General features: G+C 38.1%; 2 protein-coding genes across 3 annotated transcripts in view; one reads left to right on the forward strand and one right to left on the reverse strand.

Moving 5' to 3' along the window:
* Window positions 1-736: 736 nt before the first annotated feature.
* LOC118469834 (uncharacterized) lies at window positions 737-4191 on the reverse strand. Of its 2 annotated transcripts, XM_055009524.1 has the most exons (5): window positions 4147-4173; window positions 4041-4059; window positions 3657-3697; window positions 3336-3451; window positions 737-2829 (listed from the first exon to the last, which is right to left on the reverse strand). In XM_055009524.1, exons 3-5 carry the CDS (start codon window positions 3660-3662, stop codon window positions 1626-1628), a joined length of 1326 nt encoding a protein of 441 aa, XP_054865499.1. In that variant the 5' UTR covers window positions 3663-3697; window positions 4041-4059; window positions 4147-4173; the 3' UTR covers window positions 737-1625. The 2 variants fall into 2 exon arrangements, with proteins under 2 accessions (XP_054865499.1, XP_054865498.1); XM_055009523.1 differs by lacking the exon at window positions 4041-4059 and having other exon boundaries at window positions 4147-4191.
* Window positions 4192-6033: 1842 nt separating this feature from the next.
* Window positions 6034-26451, forward strand: part of LOC111564142 (cadherin-23) — a 40653-nt gene continuing 20235 nt past the window's right edge. The window contains exons 1-17 of the mRNA XM_055010151.1: window positions 6034-6187; window positions 7726-7797; window positions 8139-8302; window positions 9114-9161; window positions 9236-9325; window positions 11247-11333; window positions 15807-15914; window positions 16020-16133; window positions 17136-17229; window positions 17318-17436; window positions 19550-19723; window positions 19855-19983; window positions 20426-20581; window positions 22011-22191; window positions 24080-24213; window positions 24396-25346; window positions 25712-25837. Coding sequence (XP_054866126.1) covers window positions 6106-6187; window positions 7726-7797; window positions 8139-8302; window positions 9114-9161; window positions 9236-9325; window positions 11247-11333; window positions 15807-15914; window positions 16020-16133; window positions 17136-17229; window positions 17318-17436; window positions 19550-19723; window positions 19855-19983; window positions 20426-20581; window positions 22011-22191; window positions 24080-24213; window positions 24396-25346; window positions 25712-25837 — 2829 coding nt within the window. The 5' untranslated portion in view covers window positions 6034-6105. The remainder of the gene's footprint in view (window positions 6188-7725; window positions 7798-8138; window positions 8303-9113; window positions 9162-9235; window positions 9326-11246; window positions 11334-15806; window positions 15915-16019; window positions 16134-17135; window positions 17230-17317; window positions 17437-19549; window positions 19724-19854; window positions 19984-20425; window positions 20582-22010; window positions 22192-24079; window positions 24214-24395; window positions 25347-25711; window positions 25838-26451) is intronic.

Consider the following 26451-nt stretch of genomic DNA (forward strand, 5'->3'; position numbering starts at 1 on the left):
AATTAAATTAAACCATTGAATGAGAAGGTGCGTCCAAAGTTTTGACTGGTAGTGTATGTGTACTTTAAATTTTTTACTGTATTTTCCCCCTATTTATTAATACTGATATTCCTGTTTTTCATGATTGTACAATGATCTTCAGTAGTAACATTTAAAGTGTGCATATGATTCTTTATACTCTGTCAGGCTATAATGGAAATATTATTCATTTTGATATTTATTGCACAAATAATCTGAAAGTAATTTGTCTGATGTTATTTTGTCTTTGCATAAAGCTGTTATCAAAGCTACGTCAAACAGTTCAACCATCGTTAATTAAACTGTTTTTAACTACAGGTAACCATGGCAACAACTCTGAGCTGACTTGTGAAACTGAACGATACTGAATTCAATCCCTGGCCGCTCTGCATGTCAGTGTGTCCTTGGTCACTTGGTCAAAGCACTGGACCCAAAGTTGCTCCAGATGTCTGGTAAGCACCTCGCGTATTAGCTCTGCTGTCATCTGTGTATATTGATTAAAACTGAGAGAAGAAAGCACAAATGCTGAACCATCTCAGGAATAGTCTCTTGGTGGGAACATATGGCAAAAGATGCTAGTCTATGCAGGTAGCCTTTTAGTTTTTATTTAAACCATGTCTAAATAATGAAATCTAAGGCTAAATTAACTGTATGGTCAAGAAATAATAGTAATGTAATGTAGGAGTTCCCAAATGATTGGCATACAGACAAAGCAGAATGGATGCTGAGCCAAGCTTTAATAAGAAAGAATAGAACATCAGATGATTTCATAATATGTTGCATAACATGTTGCATACAGAATAATATGACAGAAGTACTGTAAATATTGATGTGGATTTACATTGAACCATTTTTCCTTTGCTTTAAGTATGCCATGTAGATTCTAAATCAAGAAAATTACTGTAAATATAACAAAAACCTTTACAAACATATATTGTTTCATTAAAAAAAAAGTAGTGAGCATTGTGGTTTTGCTCTGGTGTGCTAGTTTTCATTTGGTGTTTTAGTTAGTAAGACTAATTTAAAATAAACTGCAGTGTGTGCTCATGAGAAACATACTGTAGCGCACTGTCTGCTAATAGCTTTTCAACCACAACGGAACTCTATGGCTGAGAGGAACGAAATATATCAGGCTTTCGATTCACACACAGCACCAACTTGCTGGCTTCAGTCATTGTTGGTACTGATATTTTCATGGGATTTGTTGACAGTCAGAAAAATATCGCTGGTGGTGGGCGGCACGGTGCTGCAGTGGATAGCACTGTCACCTCACAGCTAGACAATCCCTAAAATCTTTTTGGTGGAGTTTGCACGTTCTCCTTGTGCAGCATGGGGTCTCACCGGCTTCTCCAGCTTCTTCCCACAGTCCAAAGACATGCCCAGGCTAATTAGTGATTCTAAATTGGTCGTAGGTGTGAATGTGAATGTGCTTGGTTGTCTGTCTGATGGATGGATGGTTTTGATTGGTTAAAAAGTAAAATGGACAACTATCATTAAAAAGACGGAGAAACAGAGAAGAGAAAAAAGAAATAAATGCACTTTTATGAAGCAGAGATTTATTTGGGCTGTTACTCCGACTTAGAGGTACTTACAGTTGTTGCTGTTTTCTACTGCCTACGTCTGCCTCTACGCCAGCCACCTCTTCTACGCTTCCCACCTCTTCTACGTTTGCCTCCTTTTCTACGCCTGCCACCTCTTCTACGTTTGCCTCCTCTTTTACGTTTGCCACCTCTTCTACGTTTGCCCCTTTTTCTACCTTTACGACCTCTACGAAGCTTACCGCGTTTTCTTCCCTTGCGCCCTCTCTTTCGCTTGGGCCATTTTCTAACCTTACCACCTTTTCTCCATCTACTACCTCGTCTACGCTTGCATCCTCGTCTACGACGGCCTCTGCACTTCCTAAGTCGGCCAGCTTTCCCCTTTCGTCTTTGTCTGCCAGCGCTTATAGCAGTGCCTATGCCAGCACCAGCACCTACACCAGTGCCTTCACCAGTGCCTACACCAGCACCTGTACCAGTGCCTTCACCAGTGCCTACACCAGCACCTGTACCAGTGCCTTCACCAGTGCCTACACCAGCACCTGTACCAGTGCCTTCACCAGTGCCTACACCAGCACCTGTACCAGTGCCTTCACCAGTGCCTACACCAGCGACTGGACCAGTGCCTTCACCAGTGCCTACGCCAACACCTGTACCAGTGCCTTCAGCATTGCCTTCACCAGTGGCTACTGCGGTGTCTACTCCAGTGCCTGGTGCAGATGTACTTGTTTCTGCACCTGCATCTTGCTCTTGAGTTGATGGAGATGTATTTGTCACACATGAGGGTGTAACATCTCCACCTGAGGAGCAGCTGGTGCACTGAAAAGCATCATCTCCAGGTTTATAACAACGGAATATGTTGTCAAGCCCGAGTTTGGAAATGTCAAGTTGTTTAAAGGATTGAGCCAGCTGAGATGTGTCAGCATCAGGAACATCAACTACTTTAGAAAAGGCAAAGACATAACTGCTCCATTTCTGAGTGACATCATTAATCTTGGTAGCAATACCATTTGCATCTGGGGATCCTTCAGAGTAGATTATGAGGACATTATCCTGACTGCTTTGTATAAGCGGCTGTAGGTTCTCAAGAACACGTGACACTGCATCTGCCTGCGTGGCTGCAACCACCCTGGTGCCTTGGTACACTTGACTGTTTGCAACAGTTTCTTTCACTTTGTCCGCTGGGTCGGCTTGAAGGACTTGCTTGAGAGTGTTTGGGTCTTGATTCTGTGGGATGTTCACAGCCAGACTGAAGGCGTCACCAAGTGCATACCTGCCAAAGCGAAACATAAATTTTCACAATTTTAATGCCCCAGTGATACTGCAGTTAGAGAGACAGCCTACATGGTCAGAAAAGAAGACTAACAACAGGAGTGAAAACTGAATCCTGCACTTGATATACCACTGAAGAACTAGCCCTTGCTAAAGTTGCATGTGGAAGTAAATTTATATGGATATGAGAAAAGAAAACCTTGTCAGTGAGAAAATTCATCTGGATGGTCACACTATTTAGTCTTGCAGAAAAAAACAATCAGCCAATACAAATGTATTTTAATATACATATTCTTGTATATAAATCAGTATGCATTTTATGTTTTTCAGAGATTAAGGGCTTCTTTCTTGAATCACAATTTTACACACATTTTTCTGAGTCACATGAAGAGATCTGCCTTGGAGTCACAGAAAATAGATGACTGAGTCCAAATAGACTAGAGTCACAGACATGAGAGAGATGAGACAAAAAAGACAAACACAAAGCAGCGGTTTTTAAAGACTCACTCATTTTTGATGCCTTCTACAATACTGGTGAGCCACGTCTGGTCCACAGCAGCCAAACTGTTTGGAGGAGACAGGAAGAAGGCCAGCACCACAGCCATCCAGCCCAGGCCAGCCATCTGCACACATCACAGTTAACAACAGAGTGGTTTAAACAAGCACATAACAAACTATGTAATATTAATTAACCAAGTGCATGACAAACTTCAATATAAATTCAAAAGAAAAAAAAGCTCATTCTCAGATGAATATGCTTCAGCTGTTGAAGCCGTTTAACCCATTGAACATTTTATATAGTTGGAGTCTCCTGAGATGATAGCTCACCTTCATGCCTGTTGCCAGCTGGATCTGCTGCTTTTAACACCCTATAGATACAACATGGGTAGGCACTAATGTTCGTTATTCTAGAAATGGTCAGAGATCGTTTATAAATTATGTTAAATAGCTGATAGAACACAAATCACCGATGCGCATTTCAACTTCATAGCTGAAATAAATGGATTTGTCATGACAGATAAATACAATGAAGAAGTCTGGACAACATAGGTTTGATTTTGTGTTAATTTAATTGAATAATTGAAGTTCACTTTCATACCAAAATGCAAACATATATCTGTCAGCTTCTGAAATCTGAGGATTTGTTGCTTTCATACAAAAACATACAGAAATATGGGATTTACACATTTTTTCAACATTTTATGAACTTACCAGTTCATCAAGAAAGCAACTGATGAAACATAAATAATGGTAAACAGTTATTAGTTGCACACACCGTCTATGTTGAACTGAAAATTTGCAAATTTATTGCATGTACCTTTTGTGGGGAAGGATGTAAGATGCTGTCCTCTGCTTGTTGCTGTTCTAGTGAACACAGTCTGAGGGAAGTGTTTTTATAGAGGACAAGGAAACCATGACTAAACTCCTCACTGTGGGACCATACCCTTATTTGGACATGCTTTTTAAAAAGTATGAAGTGATGAAATGATGCTTTATCATCTTTACTTGACAGAGAAAGACGGAGCGAGGAGTAAATTTAAGACTTAAACTGAAGAAACATTGAGCTTCCACTGTGTTTAAATTCAAGAATAAACTGTCAGGTTCCTCTCAACAGTGCAGAGAACACATTTACAGGGTGAGAAGGATAGAGATATAAGCTAACAATGATAAGAAGCCAAACAATACAAGCAAGCTGGACACCAAGCTGAATATGGGGGAGATGGCTCCCATGATGATATGCAAAACTTATAATTCTGGTTATTTTTTCTGTTCTAGTAGCTACAAAATGTATCTGCTAGTGTCTATTTGCTACTGGGATTGCATTTAATCCAACTAAAGCATTTTGGCCGATTTTGCCCAAGAATGTGAAACAATGTTGAAAACGTGGAAAAAGTGGGGAAAATTACATTTTCAAAAGAGGCATTCAAAAGCTCACTTTGAAATTTGATCAAAAGAAGAAAAAAAAACAGCCACCATTTTAATAGACTTCAGACCCGATACTTCAGATTTAACCATTTATTTCAGAATGACATTCATTTGTGTTTGCCAGTGACTCTGCTCAACTGATGCTCTAGAAACAGTTAAACAGTTAATCATTCAAGGTGTCATCTGAGGTGATCTACAGATATGTACTGTTAATTCAGTGATGATGCACAGGCCTATATTACAAGTTTAACTTCAAATTTATCTTTTTTTGGTTATGTTTAACATTCCAAACATGATACATAGCCTAAAGTGCATAGTGGAACCAACTCACAGGCCACAGTGCTGCTTCATGAAAAAACAAGGTTTGTTATGTGGCTGGTTATTGTCAGACTGCTGTGGTAATGATGAACCAAAGGAGGAAACACAGAATTACTAAAATTCTGATTACAGCTTTTGTCTCTGTAGATTCTTTCAACCATTTTGTGCGTGTGCTTCATACACTACTATTCAAAAGTTTGGGGTCACCCAGGCAATTTCATGTTTTGAAAACTCACACTTTTATTCATGTGTTAACATAATTGCACAAGGGTTTTCTAATCATCAATTAGCCTTTCAACACCATCAGCTAACACAATGTAGCATTAGAACACAGGAGTGATGGTTGCTGGAAATGTTCCTCTGTACCCCTATGGAGATATTCCATTAAAGATCAGCCGTTTCCAGATAGAATAGTCATTTACCACATTAACAATGTCTAGACTGGATTTCTGATTCAAAGTGACCCCAAACTTTTGAACGATACAGTATGTAAGGCATAAAAATGCTTCAAAGGCACAAAAATGAACTGAAAAGTTTTCTGTTAATTTGTTGTGGGGTTTTTTAATGCTGTTTAGTATCCGTTTCATCTTTATTAATTAGCTGATCATTATTCACCAAATGATCCTCTCAAAGTTTTGTTTCGTCCTTTAACAGGAAAAAAAGAAACAGTAGAACATTTTTATGACACTTCATGGAAAACACAATAAAAATCACATGAAAGTGTGAACAAGATCAAGATTTACTTGTGAAATCTAAAATCCAAATGTGCAACAACAGAGTCCTAGGTTTTATTAGCCACTAAACTGGGTCCAGATTGTTCTTCCACACTTTTTGAGGAGAATTGAAACTCAGACATGTCTTTCTTCCTGGTCTTTGGTACAGTCCACCATCAGCGAAACACTTTACAACCTGCAATAAAGAATGATTGCCGGGAAGGAGGGTGGGGTAACTGCAGACACTTTTTAACACCTGTGATTCAGGTGATCGGCTCAGTGTTGGTTTCCAGTTTTGGGGAAAACACAACTGAGCCGATATGGGCACTGGTGGTTTGATTGGGACTTGTCTGATCCTCAGTCTGTGCTTTAGTGTGCGGGTCATCAGTGGAAGTCCAATAGGTGAGTGCAGATCGAATGGATGGATTTCTGTGAGCTTAGAAAATGGCAAATGTGACACAAATTATTTTTGAAATCTTACACAGTGGGAAGAATTAGGATTCGATGGTTTCCAGTCTGTGCTAAGGCCCCGGAGTTTTACAGATATTACTGTAATTACACTGCTTTTGCATCAGTGCTGAGATGTTTATTGTTTCAGAATCTGTTATTTCAGTCTGCCCAAAAAGGACCACATTCAGTATTTGTGATCTACTGGTGACACTTTTTCTTGGCCCTGACTGAACATAGGATTAAATTGCCTTTAAATCCTGCTGTTACCAAGTAAAGATGGTGGCCTTGCCCATTCTGTGTGTTTTGTGGTTGCTAAGGCTAAACTACAGTGGTGTCATATCTTGTTGATCAGGCCTTGATTTCCAGCCCTAAAGATTTGAGTTTCAGCGTATCAAAGTTCAGTGCAGATAAGACAATTTTATGGACAATAATAAAGTGAGCTTTCAGTACAGTGTGATGGTAAATACGCTGATACACAGCAGCAGCAGAATTTGATTTAAGATAGTTTCACCTTTCATGGTAAAAACTAAAATATACAAACAATATCTTCTGTTATGTTGCCACATCTGTGCATTTTAAGAATACTGATACAGGAGATGTTGTGTCAGACCTGTATCTGCCTGCAATAGACTTAGAGAACTTTATTTACCCCTGAAGGGAAATGAAGTAGTTACAGCAGCATGGACATTTAATAAAGGCGCAACAATAAGACAACACAGAATATCAGGGTGTAAAGTGAAGGTTAAATAAAATAAAATCAAGTAAAATGAAACAAAATTTATATAAAATATAATGTAGAAAAAATCAACAGAATGTGCAAATGACATAAGACAAGAAGGGTATAGAGGGAAGTCATTTAAGTATATTTACTTACATACTTAAACTATTTTTCCATAGCTTTGTAGGTACTTTTACTTTATACTTCTACCACACTTTGTATAATTTGATGCCATTTGTTTGACAATATACCTTCATACTGTTTAAAAGAGAATCAAATGGTTTCTTGTTCAAATATGTCAGAACAGCCAACGGTTTTCAGATACTCACTTTTTCACATGGTTGAACGTACACTGCCATTTAAAAGGTTTGGGTTCACTCAGACAATTTCATGTTTTCCATGAAAACACACACTTTTATTCATGTGCTGACATAATTGCACAAGGGTTTTCTAATCATCAATTAGCCTTTCAACACCATTAACTAACACAATGTAGCATTAGAACACAGGAGTGATGGTTGCTGGAAATGTTTCTCTTTACCCCTACATAGATATTCCGTTAAAAATCAGCTGTTTCCAACTAGAATAGTCATTTACCACATTAACAATCTGGACTGGATTTATGATTCATTTCATGTTATCTTCATTGAATTTTTATTTTCTTTCAAAACAAGGACCTTTCTAGGTGACTCCAAACTTTTGAACAGAAGTGTAAATATTCTACAGTATTCTGTCTCTTCTGTGGTAACCCTTATTGATTCTGTTACTGAAGGTACTTCAACCATAAACTGTGCTGCGCCGACTGATCCTATACATGTGGGTGAAGTGGAAGAAGGGTATTCAGGTAAGGTGATATTCAGGTAACATTCCTTTATATTTGCAGATTACAAAATCAGATTGACTGAAAGTCACTTCACCCATCAGCCAGCAGTTGGTACACTTAATTATATGTTTAACAAATAATGTGACATCCCTGTATGAACAGTTGGAATAATTTTGAATTTAAGGTTCATGAAAACCTTATCAGTGACTTCTGAGGTAGTGCAGGTAAGTGATGACAACATGGACCAGTGTTTGTTTCTTTCCTGCGTTTAGTGTGAATGAACTGAAATGAAACACTTGCATGAGTACTGTGTGTAGCTATGTTTATATTGTCTGTATCATAATTCTGCCCTGATGCTGCAGGGGAGGTGGAGCTGCTGACAGGGATTGTGGCAGGAACCAAAGTGAAGCTAGTGGACAGCTACTTTGCCAACCACACTCAGTATCTGGAACTGATCTTCACACCTGGGGACACCAGCGCAACAGTTCGGACTAAGAAACCGCTGGATGCAGACACACTAACAACAGTGAGTTTGAGCAACCTTGCTTCCTAAAAGTTACAGATTATATACTGCTAACCTGCAACAGCAAATACATTTTGCTGACTAGATCACTGTCAGTCAAGTGGTAAAAGTGGAAATTCTGGAAAAGAATCTCCTCTTACAGTACAATGGCTTCTTGTTTAAACTGAAGCATGAATATGGTTTTTATGATTATACTTAGTTGTTTAGGAAAATGATCTTGTTTAAATATTAAAAGAGTCAACACTAATTTGCATAACAGCAGCTCTTTTAAACTAAAAAACTTTTCCAACCTCAACAGAAGTAGATATGTTCATTATGTTCAAGTGTTCAAATGCTACTTACATAAACATGTATACATTGAAAGCAGGGTGTGGAGCTAAGGGTTGGCCATGTTTTCATTTATGATTTTATTAACCTTTAATTTAACCAGGAAAAATCCCACTGAGATTAAGAACCTCTTTTTCAAGGGAGTCCTGGCAAAGATAGGCAGCAGCAAACACAAAATACAGTTAGAAAATTACACAGATAAAACAGTTAAAACACAAGTTAAAAAAAAAATATTTAATTTACAAGCTAATTATGAAAAACAAGCACATATTGTGGAGTCGGCCTCCAGAACTCGCAGCTTGGATTTAAAAGCACTGAATGAGATTAACTCAGTTAGTTTCCCGTCTTTCTGCAACATATTCCATGCAAAAGTTCAGACTAAATGAAAGCCATTTTAGCCAATTCAGTACAAGCATATGGAACAGAAAGCATCAAATTGCAAATGCACTACAGAACCCCTAAACTCTGCTGTGTTCATGTCTTACAGAGTGCCAGCACCTTGTACTATTCTGTCATGTGTGATGATATTACCAAGGTAAGTGGAATTACAAAGTTTCAGCAGAAAGTTTAAGAATGTATGCAGTAACATAGCAAAACTAAATATTTCAGTACAACAACATTCGGACGCTGAAAGTCAACGATCTCAATGACAACAGCCCAGTATTTACCAAGGGCGTCTACACCACAACTATCTCTGAGGTGAGTCCCTGACATCAGATGGACAGGAACCGTTACGCTCTGAGCCACAGAGTGACAAAAATCAAACCTCCTTCAATGCTAACATCACAACACAATAAAGAAAGCCGAAGCCAGTGGGAGAGCAGCAGAAAAAAAACAAGGAAAGCACTCAGAGAGCGCAGACCTCCACCAAGGCTTTTCATTCTTGTCAGAAATGCAGCATATTTTTGTAGAAATGCAGCATTTGTTTGTTAGTTATTGATGATCAGAAATCATGGCAACATAGAATGTGTCCATAGAAGTACCCACAAACATGAGCACAGGTGTGTGTTATGCATGTATGCGTTTTGTACGGATAATGAACCGCGTGATCTAAATCTGTAGTGGGTGGCGGGAATCGATAGGACTTGGAAACACCCCCACAATTTAATCATTTGTTCCTTGCATCATAAGTCCGCAGCGGTGGATTTGTAGTAGGCTCGCAATCATGTGATCGTCAATAGGCAGCTCACGTAGTGTTTTGTTTTTTGTTTTTTGTTTTTTAGGGGGGGGGGGGGGGGGGGGGTGTTAGTTATCCCTTATTAATCCCACAAGGGGAAATTCTGATTTTCGCATATCTCCCCATTTGGGGGAGTCAGAGCGCAGGGTCAGCCACGGTACAGCGCCCCTGGAGCAGGAAGGGTTAAGGGCCTTGCTCAAGGGCCCAACATCGGGGTTTGAACCTCTGACCTTCTGATCAGTAATCCAGAGACTTAACCGTTGCGCCACCACCACTGCACTTGTTGTCATAGTTACAGTGACGCTGTGCTGCTATTTCACGACACAGAAATCTTTAACAAATCCATGGATCCAGACTATAAGCCGCATCACTGCCAAGATCTAATCACTTGGTCCTTGTGTCATTTCTGACCTTCCCTGAAAATTTCATCCTAATCTGTTGGTCCGTTTTTGAGTAATGTTGCTCACAGTCAGACAGACAGACAGACAGACAGACAGACAGACGTGCTGATCGTCACATAACTCTGCTGCGTTTCTTTTCAGAGTAACAATGACACACGTTCTGCTATTTCTAGAGCCATTTGTTTTATTCTTAGAGTACAGAGTTAGAGCAGATAAACAGACTGTTATGTTCTTTATATTTTTGCACTCAAGTTGTACATTTTAAATGGAAATTAATCTTCTTATTCTTTTTAACATGGAGGAATAAATATTTGTTGTTTCAAGAGACAGCATTGTTACAGCAGAATAGATGTCATGAAACAGCTAAGTGCGGCTATATTAGCGATGAAAATGGGCAGCTGGAGAGTCATAGACAACTCCCAACAAGTGTATCCACTATTTCTGTGTCCAGCAGCCAGTTGTCATCTTTCTTTTGTCATCTCGGCATCATGTTACACAATATTTCAGCTCAAAAACCTTTTTTAGTCAGTTGGCTAAAGTGAACTCTTTTCTGTACAGGACACTAGAAATAAAATATTAAGCTTCTTCTCCAAGTCAGAAAAGAAGACCATTAACATGTTGCATTATGAAATGACGATAAAGCTCTGAGCTAGTTTGCAGAAGCTAAACTGGAAGGATCCGGTAGGATTTTACCTCTTACTGCCAGACAAATACGTTATGAAACTGTTAGTGTGATTCTTCTACTATTTTGTCTTTAATTGGCTTAGCTGATCAGTGCTAGTGTAAATTAAAGACAGTAGTTGTTCTGCTCAGTGTTCTCTTCCATCTGTCTGGCTGACCTGAATGATAGCTATGGACATTTTTACCTGAAATGCTTCCAAAACAACTAAAGCAGGATGCAGTAGTTACAGAAGATATTTTACTAATTGTAACAGATATTATCTTCAAGCTAAATGTTTAATTTGTATAAAGTACATAACATTTATGTTTGCATTTTTTTTGTTTCTCTAGGCGTACATCATTCAGTCTTTTCTTCTTTCAGATAACAGAAGTGGACACTACTGTTCTTCCAGTGAGAGCTGTGGATGGAGACAGCACCTCGGCAAACAACAGAGTCTTCTATACCTTTGTAAGATAATGTACCATGTTGGGAGTGTGAATGTTTCCATTTATACTGATTCTAAGAGTGGACGTGGTTGTTAATATTATTTTAAAATTCTGTCAGTTCCCACATTAATGGCTATAAGAGCCTTTTTAGAAGATGTCAAACTCTGTCCATTCACCACTGCATTTTACACACAGTATAATAAGATGAACAAGTGTTTTTAATGTAGGTGTTTAGGTAGTTTATACTGTGCTTTATTGTAGTGTCCAATTCCAAACATGGATGGATTACTGCATGTGCCTGCCATGCACAGGCCCAAGGGTCCAAGGTGTTAGGAGGTCCCCAGTCTTTTCCCAGAAGCATTTTTTATATATATATATATATATATATATATATATATATATATATATATATATATATATATATATATATATATATATATATATATATATATATATATATATATATATATATATATATATATATATATATATAAAAGATAGATAGATAGATAGATATTCCAAAGAGAAGAAGAATAACAAAAATGAGACACAAATGAGACCTATATGAAAGGATGTAAAATGGCAAGAAAGCGATGCAAAACTGATTTTTTTTTTACCCAAAATAGTCAAAATGTAACAAAATTACTTAAAAGAGTCATAGAATGGCTTTAAGGGGAATAAAAAAAGACCAAAACGTGACAAAGGCAAAAATTGAATGCAAACTACCACAAAGAGAAGCAAAACAATCCAAATGAGACACTAATCAACCAAAATGGGACAAAAACAACCACAAAGATATGCAAAAATTTACATTTCACCACGGTAAAGTTTGTTTTCAAGGACATTGCAGTTTGTAATTGATGCAAAATTGTTTAATGTGAATGTGAAAGGTGTTTTATTAGTTTGGTCACAAATCGTGTCCTTGACTAAAATGTCCATAATGGGTTAAAAAAAATATATATATATAACAAAAAAAAAAACAACAGACAAATGTGACGAACAAAAAATTACTACAAGAGACACTAAATGATCCAGATATCAGCAAGATGCACCACTGGAGACACAAAGCAATCAATCAACCAATTATGTTTGAAGAAGCACATATGGAGGATAAAGATTTACACCAGGCATGGGCAAACACATACGGCCCTTTGGGCTTTTCAATCCGGCCCGCGAAATAATTTGGTCAATATTAGAACTGACGAAATTACAGTAAAGACCACATTCATTTGGCCTTCTCCTGCAGAACCCGGCGTTTCTGTTGACCCCACTAGATGGCGCACACCAGACACAAGTGACTTTTCTTGGTTTATTCTCTCTTCTTCTTCCACTTTACAACTGCATTGAGCCCTGCTGTAAGAAGGAACGGATCAAAGAAACGTCTATAGTGTGTCGAGTGTTTCAGAAGGAGTGGACTACTAAATATTTTTTTCGCTAAAGTCCCTTCAAAGGCTGTATGTCTTATTTGCAATGACACCGTTGCGGTTTTTAAAGAATACAATATTAGCCGACACTTTTCCACGAAGCATGCTAACTATGCTAGCAACCAGTCAGCACAAGAACGGACAGCTACGGCTCAGAGGTTGGCAGCCAGTTTACAGACTCGGCAAAATACTTTTTTCGACGAACTACGATTCAAGAGTCAAGCACGAAGGCAAGTTATTTGCTAGCATTCAAAATAGCAAAGGCTAGCTAGCCTTTCTCCGAAGGGGAGCTTTTGAAAGAATGCATGGTAGAGACAGCAGGTCTCTGTGTCCAGAGAGCAGAAACAAATTTGAAAAAAATTGTTTATCACGCAGGACAGCTACTCGCCGTTGAGCTAATCGACGAAGACTTAGCTAGCTCACTGAACGAAAAAGCGGAGTCCTTCAAGTTATATTCATTAACACTGGACGAAAGTAATGACATAAAAGACACTGCTCAGCTTTTAATTTTTATTCGAGGGACAATTTTGAGACAACGGAGGAATTTTTGACCATGGAATCCATGAAGGGGGAAACACGAGCAGAGGACTTGTAGGACAGGATGTCTGGGGTCATCGAGAGGCTGAAGCTGCCTTGGTGTAAACTCGCCAGTGTCACTACGAATGGATTGCCAAACTTGACAGGAAAAAACGTCGGGCTGCTAAAAAGAATCCAGGATAAAGTGAAGGAGGTAAACCCTGAGGTGGATGTGATTTTCCTGCCCTGCATAATCCATCAAGAAGCGCTCTGTAAGTCTGTTTTGCATCTTGATCGTGTCATGAAGCCAGTCGTAAAACTCGTTAACTTTATACGATCGAGAGGGCTTCAGCATCGTTAGTTCATTTAGTTTCTTGAAGAAACTGATGCTGATCACCAGGACTTGCTTTACCGCTCTCGTGTCCACTGGTTAAGTTTGGGGAAAGTATATCAGCGAGTGTGGGAGCTCAAAGGCGAGATAAGCTCATTTTTGGAGTTAATCAGGAAAACTGATGATTTTCCTGAGTTGCGCGACAGAAACTGGCTCTGTGATTTTGCTTTTGTTGTGGATATACTAACGCACATGAATGAACTGAACGTGAAGCTGCAAGGGAAAGATCAATTTGGGCGCGAAGTGTACACAAATGTGACAGCCTTCAAAACCAAACTGACTTTATTCTCAAGACAAATGTCAAAAAAATCCTTCGCTCATTTCCCTACACTGGCGACGCTGACAGAGGCCACTCGATGTGAAGAAATATAAGGAATCACTAGACAACCTACACGGAGAATTCTGCCGTTGGTTCTCTGATTATGAAAAAAATGACAAGTCACTTCAGCTGGTGTCATGTCACCTTGTCACAAGACTCAGAAACAGCACCTCAGGACTTGCAGTTGGAAGTGATCGATCTTCAAAGTGACTCAGTCTTAAAGGAGAGGTTCAGCTCCCATAAACTGAATGACTTTTACGCATCACTAAGTGAAGCCAAGTTTCCAAACATTTGGAAGATGGCACAGAGGATGCTGGTGTTGTTTGGATCTACCTACGTGTGTGAGCAGCCGTTTAGTGATGAACATCAACAAAGCACACCACAGATCCCCGTAAAACCTCAGATCTATCCTGAGAATTGCCACAACCAAATTGACACCAGACTTTGATGCACTGGCAAAAAAGGGTAACCAGCAACACTGTTCCCACGAAAACTGAATGTGAGTATTCTTTACTTTGTCAGTAATGTCTTTAACATGTAATTCATATTAGTTTGCACAATCTCCATCCATCTGATGCTGGCCTGGCCCATCTGTCGAATTTCAAAACTCAATTGCCATGTTTACATGAGACCTTTAATTCCTCTTTAATTCGGAATTAGAGTTAATTCCGATTTAAAATCTCAGAATTAAAAAGTTAAATCCGAATAAACTTAATTCCGAATAAACTGCCTGGTTTATTCCGATGTTAATTCTGAATAAACTAATTCCTGTGTACATTCTATTCATGTATACAGTTAATTCCGCTTTAGTTAATTCTGGTCATTCTGCGCATGCTTGGCTCCTCACGTAGCGACGTACACAGCTTGGTCGTCTGCCTCCCTTCTCCGGTATTCTGTCTCTCTTCTCCTTCTCAAGTGACGCAACAGAAGTAGTACGCCATTGTCGAGTTACTGTTTCAAAACGACAATAAAAAGCAAAGCGAAAAGCGTGCTTATTAGTTGTTCCTCCATGTTGTTGGGGAAAAGAAATGCCGTTGCAAATGGACTTTGTTTTCTTCCGGTAAACAGGGATACATCACGTCCACTCCCTGTCCAATCAGAATCCTTTCCAACGCCCAAGCATTAAAGCGGAATTAAGGAAGGGGATAAACGTGCGGTCCATGTAAGCCTTAATTCGGAATTAATATTTCCATGTAAACGCGAAGCACAAAACTTTAATTCCGAATGCGTTAATTCCGAATTAATAATTCTGAATTAAAAAACTTCATGTTAACGTGGCCAATGTGGCCCCTGAGCCAAAAAGTTTGCCCACCCCTGATTTACACCATGAGGACTGGAAGTACAAAAAAACAGTTAAGTTCAAAACAGCATAAAACAACATTCCTGGGACACTTTACACTGTGTATGTAAACCTGTAATTTATGAAGCAGAAGTTGTTTATTTAAGGTTCAATTGAAAAATTTGACTGCAGATAAAAAGCTGCATTCTGCTTCAGTAAATACATAAATTCAGTTAAAAATACTGACAAGAAATTTCAAAAATGGAATTTAAACAACTATTGGTTCAGTTTATTATATTTTTGTGGGCCAATCAATCGATAAACAGGTAGAATAGTAATGCATAAAAACAAAAACACTAAAAAAAACTTCATGGTTATTCAGATTAAACTACACAGCTAGTATTATTATGCTTTTGTGCATCTAAAAAAAATGTTACGTTAAAGGTAATAATTAAACCAAACTCTCAAGAAAATGGATCTGAAAACATACAGTGAAATAAAGAGTGATTGTTGCTGCTTTGAGAGATGACTAACAATGTTCTGTATGAAACAACGTTCTTTCATAGAGCCCAGCTTCAGACGACTTTCTTTTGACCAACTCAGGGGATTTTATTTTGAAGAGACGACTGAACTACAATGTAGCCCAACAGTATAGCTTCACCGTGACAGCCCGGGTAAGTGAGCACATGACATGTATTTATACAGGACTATTCAGAGCCAAATAACAGTAGAAAGTGGGATTTAGCAGCTGCATTTGTCTACATTGTGTTTTCATGTAGGACAACTGGGGGCTGAATGACACAGCCTCTGTGGTGATTAACGTCAAGGATTTTGATAACTTGAATCCCTATTTCAGTCAAAATCTGTATCAAGCCTTTATTCAAGAAAATCAGGTGAGTGTCATCAACTGAATACTGCAGCATTTTTCTCACAAGTAATGCCTCATCTCTGTCATTGTAGTATTTTTTTGACATTAAAGGATTGTTAAGGCACAAATAATGATGATGATAATAATAATAAAGTTTGGCATGTTTACTGGGTCAATATATAATTGAGGGACTTTTGAAGTTTATGGGATATATCTTGCATACGTTTTTATGAAAAGTTAAAAAAAAATGTTTTTTTATGTTCATTATGATCATGTCTTTACAAATTCCATAATTATTTATTATGGAAACAATCACTTAATAATGCAAAATGACTGGATATCACTAAATTTTCAACAAAATAACCATCTGAATTTAATAACAACCACCTTCTAATTAGCTCAACAATAATAAAATGAGCTTATTCAAAAATAGTTTTGATTGTGTTCTTTTTATTAAGTTGAGATAATCATGACATATATTTCTTTTTTTGACAATATATCAAATTTTACATGAAAAATACAAAATTTTCTGTGTTCGAGAAATCAATTTCAACTAAGTTCCTCATTACAAAAACACCTCTCAAAGAAGTGTGTTAATTCCAGATCACATGACCTGCTCCTCATTTCCTCCTGAAGAAAGACTGGCAAGACTCCAAGGCTTTCTGAGTTATTTAATATATAAAGTAGCGTATGAGTTAAGTGTGGATTTATGGCATGTCAACAGGTTTACTACAGTATCTTTATAAATAACTTTCAATTTCACTCAATTGTATATATAATATTTAGAAGAGTCTTTCTGTAAAAATGCCCTGTGGTGTTTGGTTATTGGCGGCCATGTTGATTTTAGGCCTGAAAACAGCAAAAATGTCAACTATGTTACAAAAAGTCCTGCAATTGCATATTGACCCTACTTTTCCATAGATACTGTATTGTATTCTTTCACTTTGAGCTCATTTTTTACAGAACCTTTTGAATAGGAACTGTAGAATTTTAAAAGAAGTCCAGTGTATTATATAATTTCTTTCAGGCTGGGCCTTTCGATAGCATTCAACCAGAGGCAATAAAGGCCCAGGATGGAGACACTGGGATCAACGTGGCTTCAACATATAGCATCAGTGCTGGTAAATGACAACGTACCGCAGAGTTCACCTCTTTTCATGCACAGTATGTGAAAACTCTAATTGTTTATCATGATTTACATTTGTTTAGTGTCTCCAGAGGCATATCAAACCAACTTTGACATTGACTCCAGCAGTGGAGTTCTGTCTGTGGTGACTGCCTTCGACAGAGAGGAAATGGACACCGGTGTGATCTCTGTCTTCATCAAGGTAGCGATCTTTTAATTTACAGTCACTCATGAAGGGTCATCATACGGCAAATGTAATCCCTAGTTCATATCAGAACTTGCAAATTAGCAGCTTGTCCCTGATTCTGCCATGTTTTGAGCACAGAAATAAGCCAATAAACCCTCTGTTGTACAGCAAATTAAAAAAAACAAGAAAAGCACTAACCCTTGCGCAGTACTCTGGCTGCTCAGTTGTTGTGTGGTTTCCAGCGGATAAGTCTGCAGCGGTGGATTTGTAGTAGGATCGCAATCATGTAATCGTCAGCAGGCATCTGATGTAGTGTTCAGTAGTGTTGTCATAGTTACAGTGACGTCGTGCCGCTATCTTACAACGATACAGAAATCTTTAACACATCCATGGATCCAGACTATAAGCCACATTACTGCCAAAATCTAATCATTTGGTCCTTGTGTCATTTTGACCTTCACTGAAAATTTCATCCAAATCCATTAGTGTGTTTTTGAGTAATGTTGCGCACAGACAAAAAGACAGACTAACAGACGGAAGGACAAACGTACACCAGTTATCACATAACTCTACCACGTTCCTTGGCAGAGTAATAATTATAAATGTGTGCATACGCGGTAATTTATATTGATCTTTCAAGGCATTTTTGTCTTTATTAGACAATCCATATTAAAGACATTGGTAAGAAACAGGCTGAGCCACAAAAGTCCCTTGCTGGGATCAAACCATAAGTCATGGACAGTGCAGTCATGTGTCTTCTGCCTTTCAGCTGTTCAGCCACTGACATGCTCCCATACTGTGACTTTTAATGGATCAAACTTAACTGATTATTCATTATGGAGCCCTGAAGTATAACACTCTGGCTAAATGTTGTACTGCATCATCTGACACATGTAAGATGAAGAATGTGCTCAACACCATACAGAAGAAATACAAATCACAGATCTACATTCACAGTCCCTGTTTTGTAGTTTATTTAGCTAGTGGGTGACTGTTTAAATACACTGCCCCTCCAAAAAAAGTCACCACCTGGATTTAACTAAGCAAACAGGTGAAGACGTTTCAGTTGCAACAACTTACTTAACCATAGCTGATGCAGTGAGGAGCTTCTCATTTCTTAAACAACCGTGTTGGAAGACAAGTCATGTGGTCATGAAAAGGATGTTAATCTGTCTCAGAAAATATTGACTATTTTTCCAGTAATTTGCCTTGTATTAAAGAACAAATAGTCATTGATGAGATATCAATTTGTGTACCGCCCCACTATGAGAACCAGTGTCAGCTTGCCTACCACTATAAAAATAGTCTGACTCCCTCATTGGCTTTATGGATAACCTACTCCTTCAATCAACTCTGTGATTGTGGTTTTACTGCCGGCTATTAAAGACAATATTTGGACTCAACAAAGAAAAAGAAGTATTATCTGACAGGTTGCATAAACTTCTTATGAAATGATGTTGACCATCAAACTACGCTGTGTCAGAGGGATTAGGTCTTCCTCCATCGCACGTATTTTTGATTGTCATCTAATGACTGGTGGAATAAACCATATTAGTTTGATTTCTCATAAAAAACTAAGTTATTCCAGCTAATATTTCCACAATTTTTAAAAGAAATTTTAACCATTTGTGTAGTTAATTACTGTAATTATGAACACAACCATTTCAAATTCAGAAAAAAGAGCTGCTCCAGTGTGTAGTAGATAAGGAGGGGGACTTGAAATCTTAAAGCTAACAGTAACGAAAAGTGTGAAGCCAATTTCACTAAGTTGCTTCAACTTGAATTTGGTTTTAAATCAACTAATGCTGAATTTAAGGTTTAAATGACACACGGTATTAAGGTGATGCAATCAGCCAAAGTTTGCATCTGAAAAGGTTCATCTATATCAGTGAATTCATTTTTTTGTCTTGTCTCCATATATTTAGTTAAACAGGAGGAAGAGCTCTCTTGAAATATTTTTTTAGACTGTAGGAGGTCATCACTGTAAAATGTATTTAATGTGAATTTACTTTATGCTACGAAGTGAATCATGTAAAAAAGCAGCTGTTTTTTCAATATGGTTCACCTAAATGATAAGTCTTATTCACAGATTGTCTGTAATGTTCCTCTCTGTTCTCACCCTCTGCAGGCGGCCCAGGCAGACGACAGTTTGAAGACAGCTGATGCTGTGGTGTCCGTCACTGTTGAGGATGTGAATGACAACAGTCCAACATTTGATCAGCCCAACTACTCTGTAACGCTGCTGGAAAACTCTCCTGTTGATGCTGTTCTGCTGAAAGCTGTTGTCAATGATCTGGACCAGGTATTTAGTTATCTTCTTATACAGACTGTTCAAGATGGATCCTGTCACTTAAAGCTTCTAATGGCCTTCTTATGGCTTATTTTGTACATATTTTCAACCAATCTCCTCCCATCTGTGTTTCTGTTTTCCAGGGAGGGTTTGTGGGAACTCTGGAGATCCTTCCAGACTCTGCTCCTTTCTCTATCAGCTCTGATGGGACGATCAGAGTGAAAGACTCCACAGCTCTGGACAGAGAAGCCACTGAGACGATCACATTTCAGGTCAATTAGATAGAAATATAAATAAATTAAACATGACCTCCAATTTGGTTCCTTTAAAGGACATTTTGCTTTAAAATGTACAATTACTTTTTTTGTAAATGTGGGTCAGTGATTTTCTAAAGGAGTTTTTGTTTTTTCAAACATCAGTTAAACATGAGAAAACAGTGCATTTGTTGTATTTGTTATGCACATTGCTACTCTGCTGAGTTTTTCAGGCAGCATGTGGGATCGTGCCAAATAAGTGAAGGAACAAGTAACTGTACGAAAGTGCAGCTTATTTATCATCCAAATGGAACTCTATACTGCTGAGGAATGTTCGCAATTAGATTAAAAAAAAAAAAAAAAAACTGAGAGCCTCAGCAAACTGAAACAAACAGACACAAACAGTGTTGTATCTGGATTTGAATACTAATTTTGTTCTCCCTGTTTTGTCACTGAAAAGATTCAAGCAACGGAGGAAAATCTGCCCCACAATGTTGCCACGGCACCAGTCACTGTGACTCTCCTGGATGAAAATGACAACAGCCCCACATTCACCAGCAGCAAGTACGAGGGAAAAGTGTTTGCCGATCAGACGGTGGGACTGTCACTGGTCCAGGTGAGTTACGACACACTTATTTTTAATATTACTTACACATGTAGCATATTTTTACTCATATAGATATAGATTTACACTACCGTTCAAAAGTTTGGGGTCACCCAGACAATTTCATGTTTTCTATGAAAACTCACACTTTCATTCATGTGCTAACATAACTGCACAAGGGTTTTCTAATCATCAATTATCCTTTCAACACCATTAGTTAACACAATGTAGCATTAGAACACAGGAGTGATGGTTGCTGGAAATGTTCCTCTGTACCCCTATGGAGATATTCCGTTAAAAATCAGCTGTTTCCAGCTTGAATAGTCATTTACCACATTAACAATGTCTAGACTGTATTTCTGATTTATTTAATATTATCTTCATTTTAAAAAACTGCTTTTCTTTCAGTAATAAGGACATTTCTAAGTGACCCCAAACTGTTGTACGACAGTGTAGATGTAGACATAGACTACAGGTCAAACATTTAGAAGCAACTTCAAGTTTCTTTTCATGATGTCTTGCTTAAGAAGGTAAAAATAATAAAAAACTGTATGAATTCTATGGATTTTGGGACAATTTACTGCATGATCAGACTTTACTTTCATTGATATACACCATTTTCCTCAGTTTAGCTTCAGGTGTACATTGAAGTTCCCAGACAATTACTGAATAAATGTTAACAAAAGAAGGGCTTAATATTAGAGTAATAATATCACCGTTTGTATTATTCATGTTAGAACTTTGACTTTTGAGAGTTTCAGACAAAAATCCCAATAAATCTCCACTGTGTCCATATCTCTATAACTACCACGGAAATGACTGGAAAGAAACAGCTGAGTAAAGAAACAAGAGTACTGATACAAATACCTGATGATTATAGTAAAAATGTATTGTGATGAGTGACTCTTTATATAATAATCATGTATACTTTGTTGCAAAGTACACCAATGAAACTATTGTCTGTTTTTGTACAAATTTGATCTTGCTTCCAAACTTTTGGCCTGTAGATATAGATGTAGATATATTCTGATAGAATTGGATTTATACTAAAAGGTTTTTCTTGAATGAAACTTGGAAGTTGATTCATTTTGATAAAGTCTCCTTTTCATTTAAAATTATCATTATTTACAGCAGAAATTTACTAGGAAACTCCCGAAGGGTTGATTTTAATTCCCCTTTTTTGTCAGTTTGTTTCATGGAGACACATCCTCCACTGCTATGCTGATGGCACACTGCTATCCTGGAACCATGAGTTTTATGACTTAAGAAGTTATATCATAATTAAGTCCTTCGATGACTAAGATTTGTTTATCTGACTCATTGCCATATTGTTTCTGTCATATTTTTACACTGACAACTTGTTGCTACATCCTTTTCATTTGATGTTTGGAGAAGTGCTGTTAAGACTGACTGTAGCTGATTCGTATCCTGTAACTCAAAGGTCGTGGCAGAAGATCCAGATGCTGATGTAAACGGCCAGGTCAAATACTCTATTGACTTTGGGAACAATGAAGGATACTTCTCAATCAATGAAAACACTGGAGAGATCTCACTGGCTAAGACCATCCCCCTGGTGGAAAACAAGATTTTGGAGTTTCCTCTCTACGTAACAGCCAGAGATGGTAGATCTAAATAGCATTTTTCCAGTATATTCTATGGGTTGGCACAATCAGTGATTCAAAATCAAAAACGTCTTTCCCAACTCTGATGATTTATCCTGTTCGAGGAAATTAGCCAATCATCCCTAAATCACATTTCTTAGAGTTATAAGCGGCATGTGTATGATGTAAACCATTAATCTAGTCCTGAAGGAAATGTTCCTATTCTTCAGATTAGTTCCTGTAAGTGTATCAAGAAACAAAATGTGTTTGTTCTCTGTTGGCTAAAACTTTCAGCCGTTCCCATCATACTTCACCTTTGACAGTTATCATAAAATTGCTATCACACCCATACAGACTGCTGGTGTCTTATCACCTTGTTTGTTTCATCTTGTTGCAATACGAGATTGTAGGTCTCAAAAAGAACTCTTGTAAATCTTAACCCTAGCATCATAATGTTAAATCTATGGTTGCTATCCGTTGAGCTTTTTCAGCTCAGTTGTTGACATCTAACTGAAATACAAGGCCATGTTTCTTTGTGGAAGACAGTTTCAATAAACAATTGCAAGTTTTAACAGAGTTATTGAACATTCCTAAATATAACAGTCTCGGGCCAGGAGAATGTTAAAGTAGTGTGCTTTAAAACAAGTGGCTGTTGTGTTTTCCAGCAGAATATGAAAAACCCTTTCCCCAAGAGGTAGAATCAGGGAGATCCACATACAATAATCTTTTTAATTTCCTAAACATTCTAACAGTGCGTCCACTTCAGGTAAAAAATGGTCTGAAATGGTCTGCAAATGTCAGGCCCCAATAAGTCATAAAAAATGTTGTTCACAGGGAATCATTTGGAGTTGGTAGGTCTCTCTCTATAGTATCTTACTGTCTTCACCAGACTAGGGATAGTCCCCAGAGTTGACATATGACGTCAATCAGCACTCTTTAAATAAAACTGAATTGAACTGAACTGAATCAAATCGAATCGAATCAAACCGAATCGAATCAAACTGAATTGAATTGAATTGAATTGAATCGAACTGAATTTAATTGAATTGAATCGAATCGAATTGAATTGAGTGCCAAAAATGCCTCTTGGGCTTACATTGTGAAGGCATTGCAATGTAGCCTGGAGGATGCTAATTATAGGATGACTATAGACGAGTTTGGACAATACATCTTACAAGCCAGTTCATTAGAAGCATACTGAGGCCTTGATGCAGTTCAAAAAGCCTTAAAGTGGTATATAGGTACAACTAAAAGAATTTAATATTGTGAAAAAGTTTTTTTCTTTATAATTTAATTCAAAAAGAGGAACTTATATATATTTTATATTCTTAACCTTTAAAGTGCAATATTCCAAAGCTTTTTGATCATTGCTAATAGCTCATTAAAATCACACATTCAGTATCTCACAATATTCGGATATTTCATTTCAAGGTTGAGTAAGTTAGTCTTCAAACAGTATAACTGTTGTGCATTTCTCAGTCTAGCTAGTACAGTTCTAGTTTCTAGCAGGACGTAGCACCTGCACACAGAGCCGAAACTACCAGCAAATGGCTTTCTGACCATGATATTACAGTGCAGGAAATAAGTTACAGGAAATAATCTAATAATTTTAGGTACTGGGTTTCTGATTTTAGGAGGTATAAGCCATAATAATGAAAACTGAGGGAAAAAATGTGAAAGTTTACCTTTTTGATTATTTAAAAAAAAAAAAAAAAAAAAAGTTTATATAGTTTTATTTTTTTTGCTGCACTTACCAACACACCACACTAGATGATGGGAATTACAGCTACATTACTCTTTTAAAGTAGACAAGCTGCCCCTATGCAACTACCTGGAACTACAAAGACAGTAGATAAATAAGACTTACTGCACTCAGTCATCATAATATCCTTCTCCGTCTTTCTTTTAGAGGGCGTCATACCGCGTTCCTCTTCAGCACAAGTGATAATTCGAGCTCCTGGTGACTCAAAACCTCAGTTTTTACAAAAAATCTACCGTGGCAATGTAGAAGAAGCGCAAGAACCGGGAGTGGTGATTCTTAGGGTAAGTTTCTCTTTCTGACATATTAAAACCAGAATGTTTTTATCAGCCACCTGATCATAGGACATCAAATGTGGAGTTTGTGTTTAAGTACTCGCTGTTGTTTCAAATTCCGGACAGTTACCTTCAAAATTCATGATAGCAAATTCAGTTCACCATCCTGCCATTTGTCTGTATCTGTTTAGGTTGACTTCCTTGCAATAGCTGCTGAGATTCCAGTGACTCTCCAAGTTGAAACAGAAGGCGACAAGTTTGCCATCTCCCCCACTGGTGAATTCACTACAAAGATGGCGCTCGACTATGATGATGCTCCACACAGCTACTCTGTGGAAATCTCCATCACTGACGGCATCAACAGTGACAGTGCAGTCGTACAGGTTGAAGTCACCGATATCAATGATAACAGTCCTGTGTTTACCTCCAGTTCTGTCACAAAATCTGTTCCAGAGGACGCAGACGTAGGAACCAGTATTACTGCAGTTCCAGCTACAGACAAAGACAGTGGCTTCAACAAGGAGATCAGATACTCACTGAGAGAAGGATTGGGGAGGTTTTCTATTGATCCTGTGTCTGGGATGGTAAGTGTAGCTGCTGTTCTTGACAGGGAGACCCAGGCAGAGTACGACCTGCTGGTGGTGGCTGAAGATCAGGGTCGTCCAGCCAGGTCAGCCACAGCCACACTGCTGATCCAAGTATCCGACATCAACGATAACGTTCCAAAGTTCTCTGAGGCCGAGTATCAGGTCGAAGTCTTAGAAACGGAGGCAATGGGTACAAGCTTGCTCAGCTTGTCAGCCACAGACTCTGATGAAGGCGCCAATGGGAGAGTTACTTACAGCATTACCCAGCAGAGTCCTTCATCAGAAGCTGCTGTGTTTGCGTTGGACTCCTCCAGTGGGACTCTGCAGCTGGTCCAGCCTCTGGACTACAGCAAGGTGAAGGTGTACAATCTGAAGGTTCAGGCCTCTGATGGGGGGACTCCCTCTCTAGTTGGGAGCGGCTCTGTGGTGGTAAAGGTGAAGGATGTGAACAACAACCCACCAGAGTTCAGCAAGGAAAGCTATGACGTCTCCATCCCTGAGAACCTGGCCAGTGGTGCATCTATTCTGACTCTGGAGGTGACTGATAAGGACGAGGTGAGTAACATGTAACATGCAGATTACCTGCTTTGTTCAGGTAAAGTTACATCAGCTGCTTCTAATCTGAAAAAGTTTTGATACTTGACGTTGGTGTTCCATAGAAGCAGTTTTTTTTTTTGTTGTCAGAAAATGTGTTTGATGAAATAAATGTAGTAATTTGGATTGTCCCTTTCTTTTTAAAAAATGTAATCACTGATGAGATGAATAATACTCTCTTTGTTACTATTTGGACTTTGCAACCAGATGTGCTATAATTTCTCAGACCATCGCAGATAAAATTACACTTCTGATAACTATCTGCTGCTATTCCATTGTAATGATTCACTCTGTGAAGACATTAAGCCCCTAATCTTTCTTTCTAGGGTGGATTCTTAAATGGCTACTTCCGCTACAAAAGTGATACTTTTGACATTAGCAATCACGGCATTGTCTCATTGAGGAAAGACGTCACCTTGGACAGAGAGAAAACAGACAGCTACATATTACAGGTATATTTGTTTTTGTGCAGCAAGATTTTCTTTGCTACCTCCTTGTTTCAGTAATGAGCTTCACATATGTCTGGTGTTTCGCTCTGCCATCAACCTTAAGATTAGTGACTAATCTTAAGGTTGATAATCTCCAAGTGAAAGGTGAGTGTCAGTGGTGTGTGAATATGTGTGTGAATGAGAAACTCAGCACTTTGTAGAACCCAGATCAGGTTTACTACTTAATAATGTGTTTATTCTTTATTAAGTAATATGTACGTAAAGTGCCATGCATAAGTATTTGCCCCCTTACACAAATCTTCCATGTTTGCATATTTGTCACACGTAAATGTTTCCGATCATCAAACAACATTTTTAATGTAAGGCAAAGACAACCTAAGAAAACATGAAATGCAGTTTTTAAATTATATTTTTTTTGAAAGAAAATGCTGTTCTGCTCATCCTGTATGTGAAAAAGTAATTAACCCATAGCTACCAATCTACCTAATGCCCAAGTTCATTTGTCAACTGGGTTCTGTCTCACCCGCCACATCCACATATGATTACTGCCAGGCTTGTTGAATCTAAACATCACTAAATAGAACCTGTCTGGCATTGTGAAGTAGCTAAAGGGTCTC

Source organism: Amphiprion ocellaris, chromosome 4 (genome assembly GCF_022539595.1).
Source record: "Amphiprion ocellaris isolate individual 3 ecotype Okinawa chromosome 4, ASM2253959v1, whole genome shotgun sequence".
In the NCBI taxonomy this organism is placed as follows: Eukaryota; Metazoa; Chordata; class Actinopteri; family Pomacentridae; genus Amphiprion; species Amphiprion ocellaris.

Coding starts and splice junctions, on each gene's coding strand:
- LOC118469834 (XM_055009523.1), bottom strand. Junction 2,830..3,335: donor GTAGAAGGCATCAAAAATGA/GTGAGTCTTTAA, acceptor TCGCTTTGGCAG/GTATGCACTTGGTGACGCCT.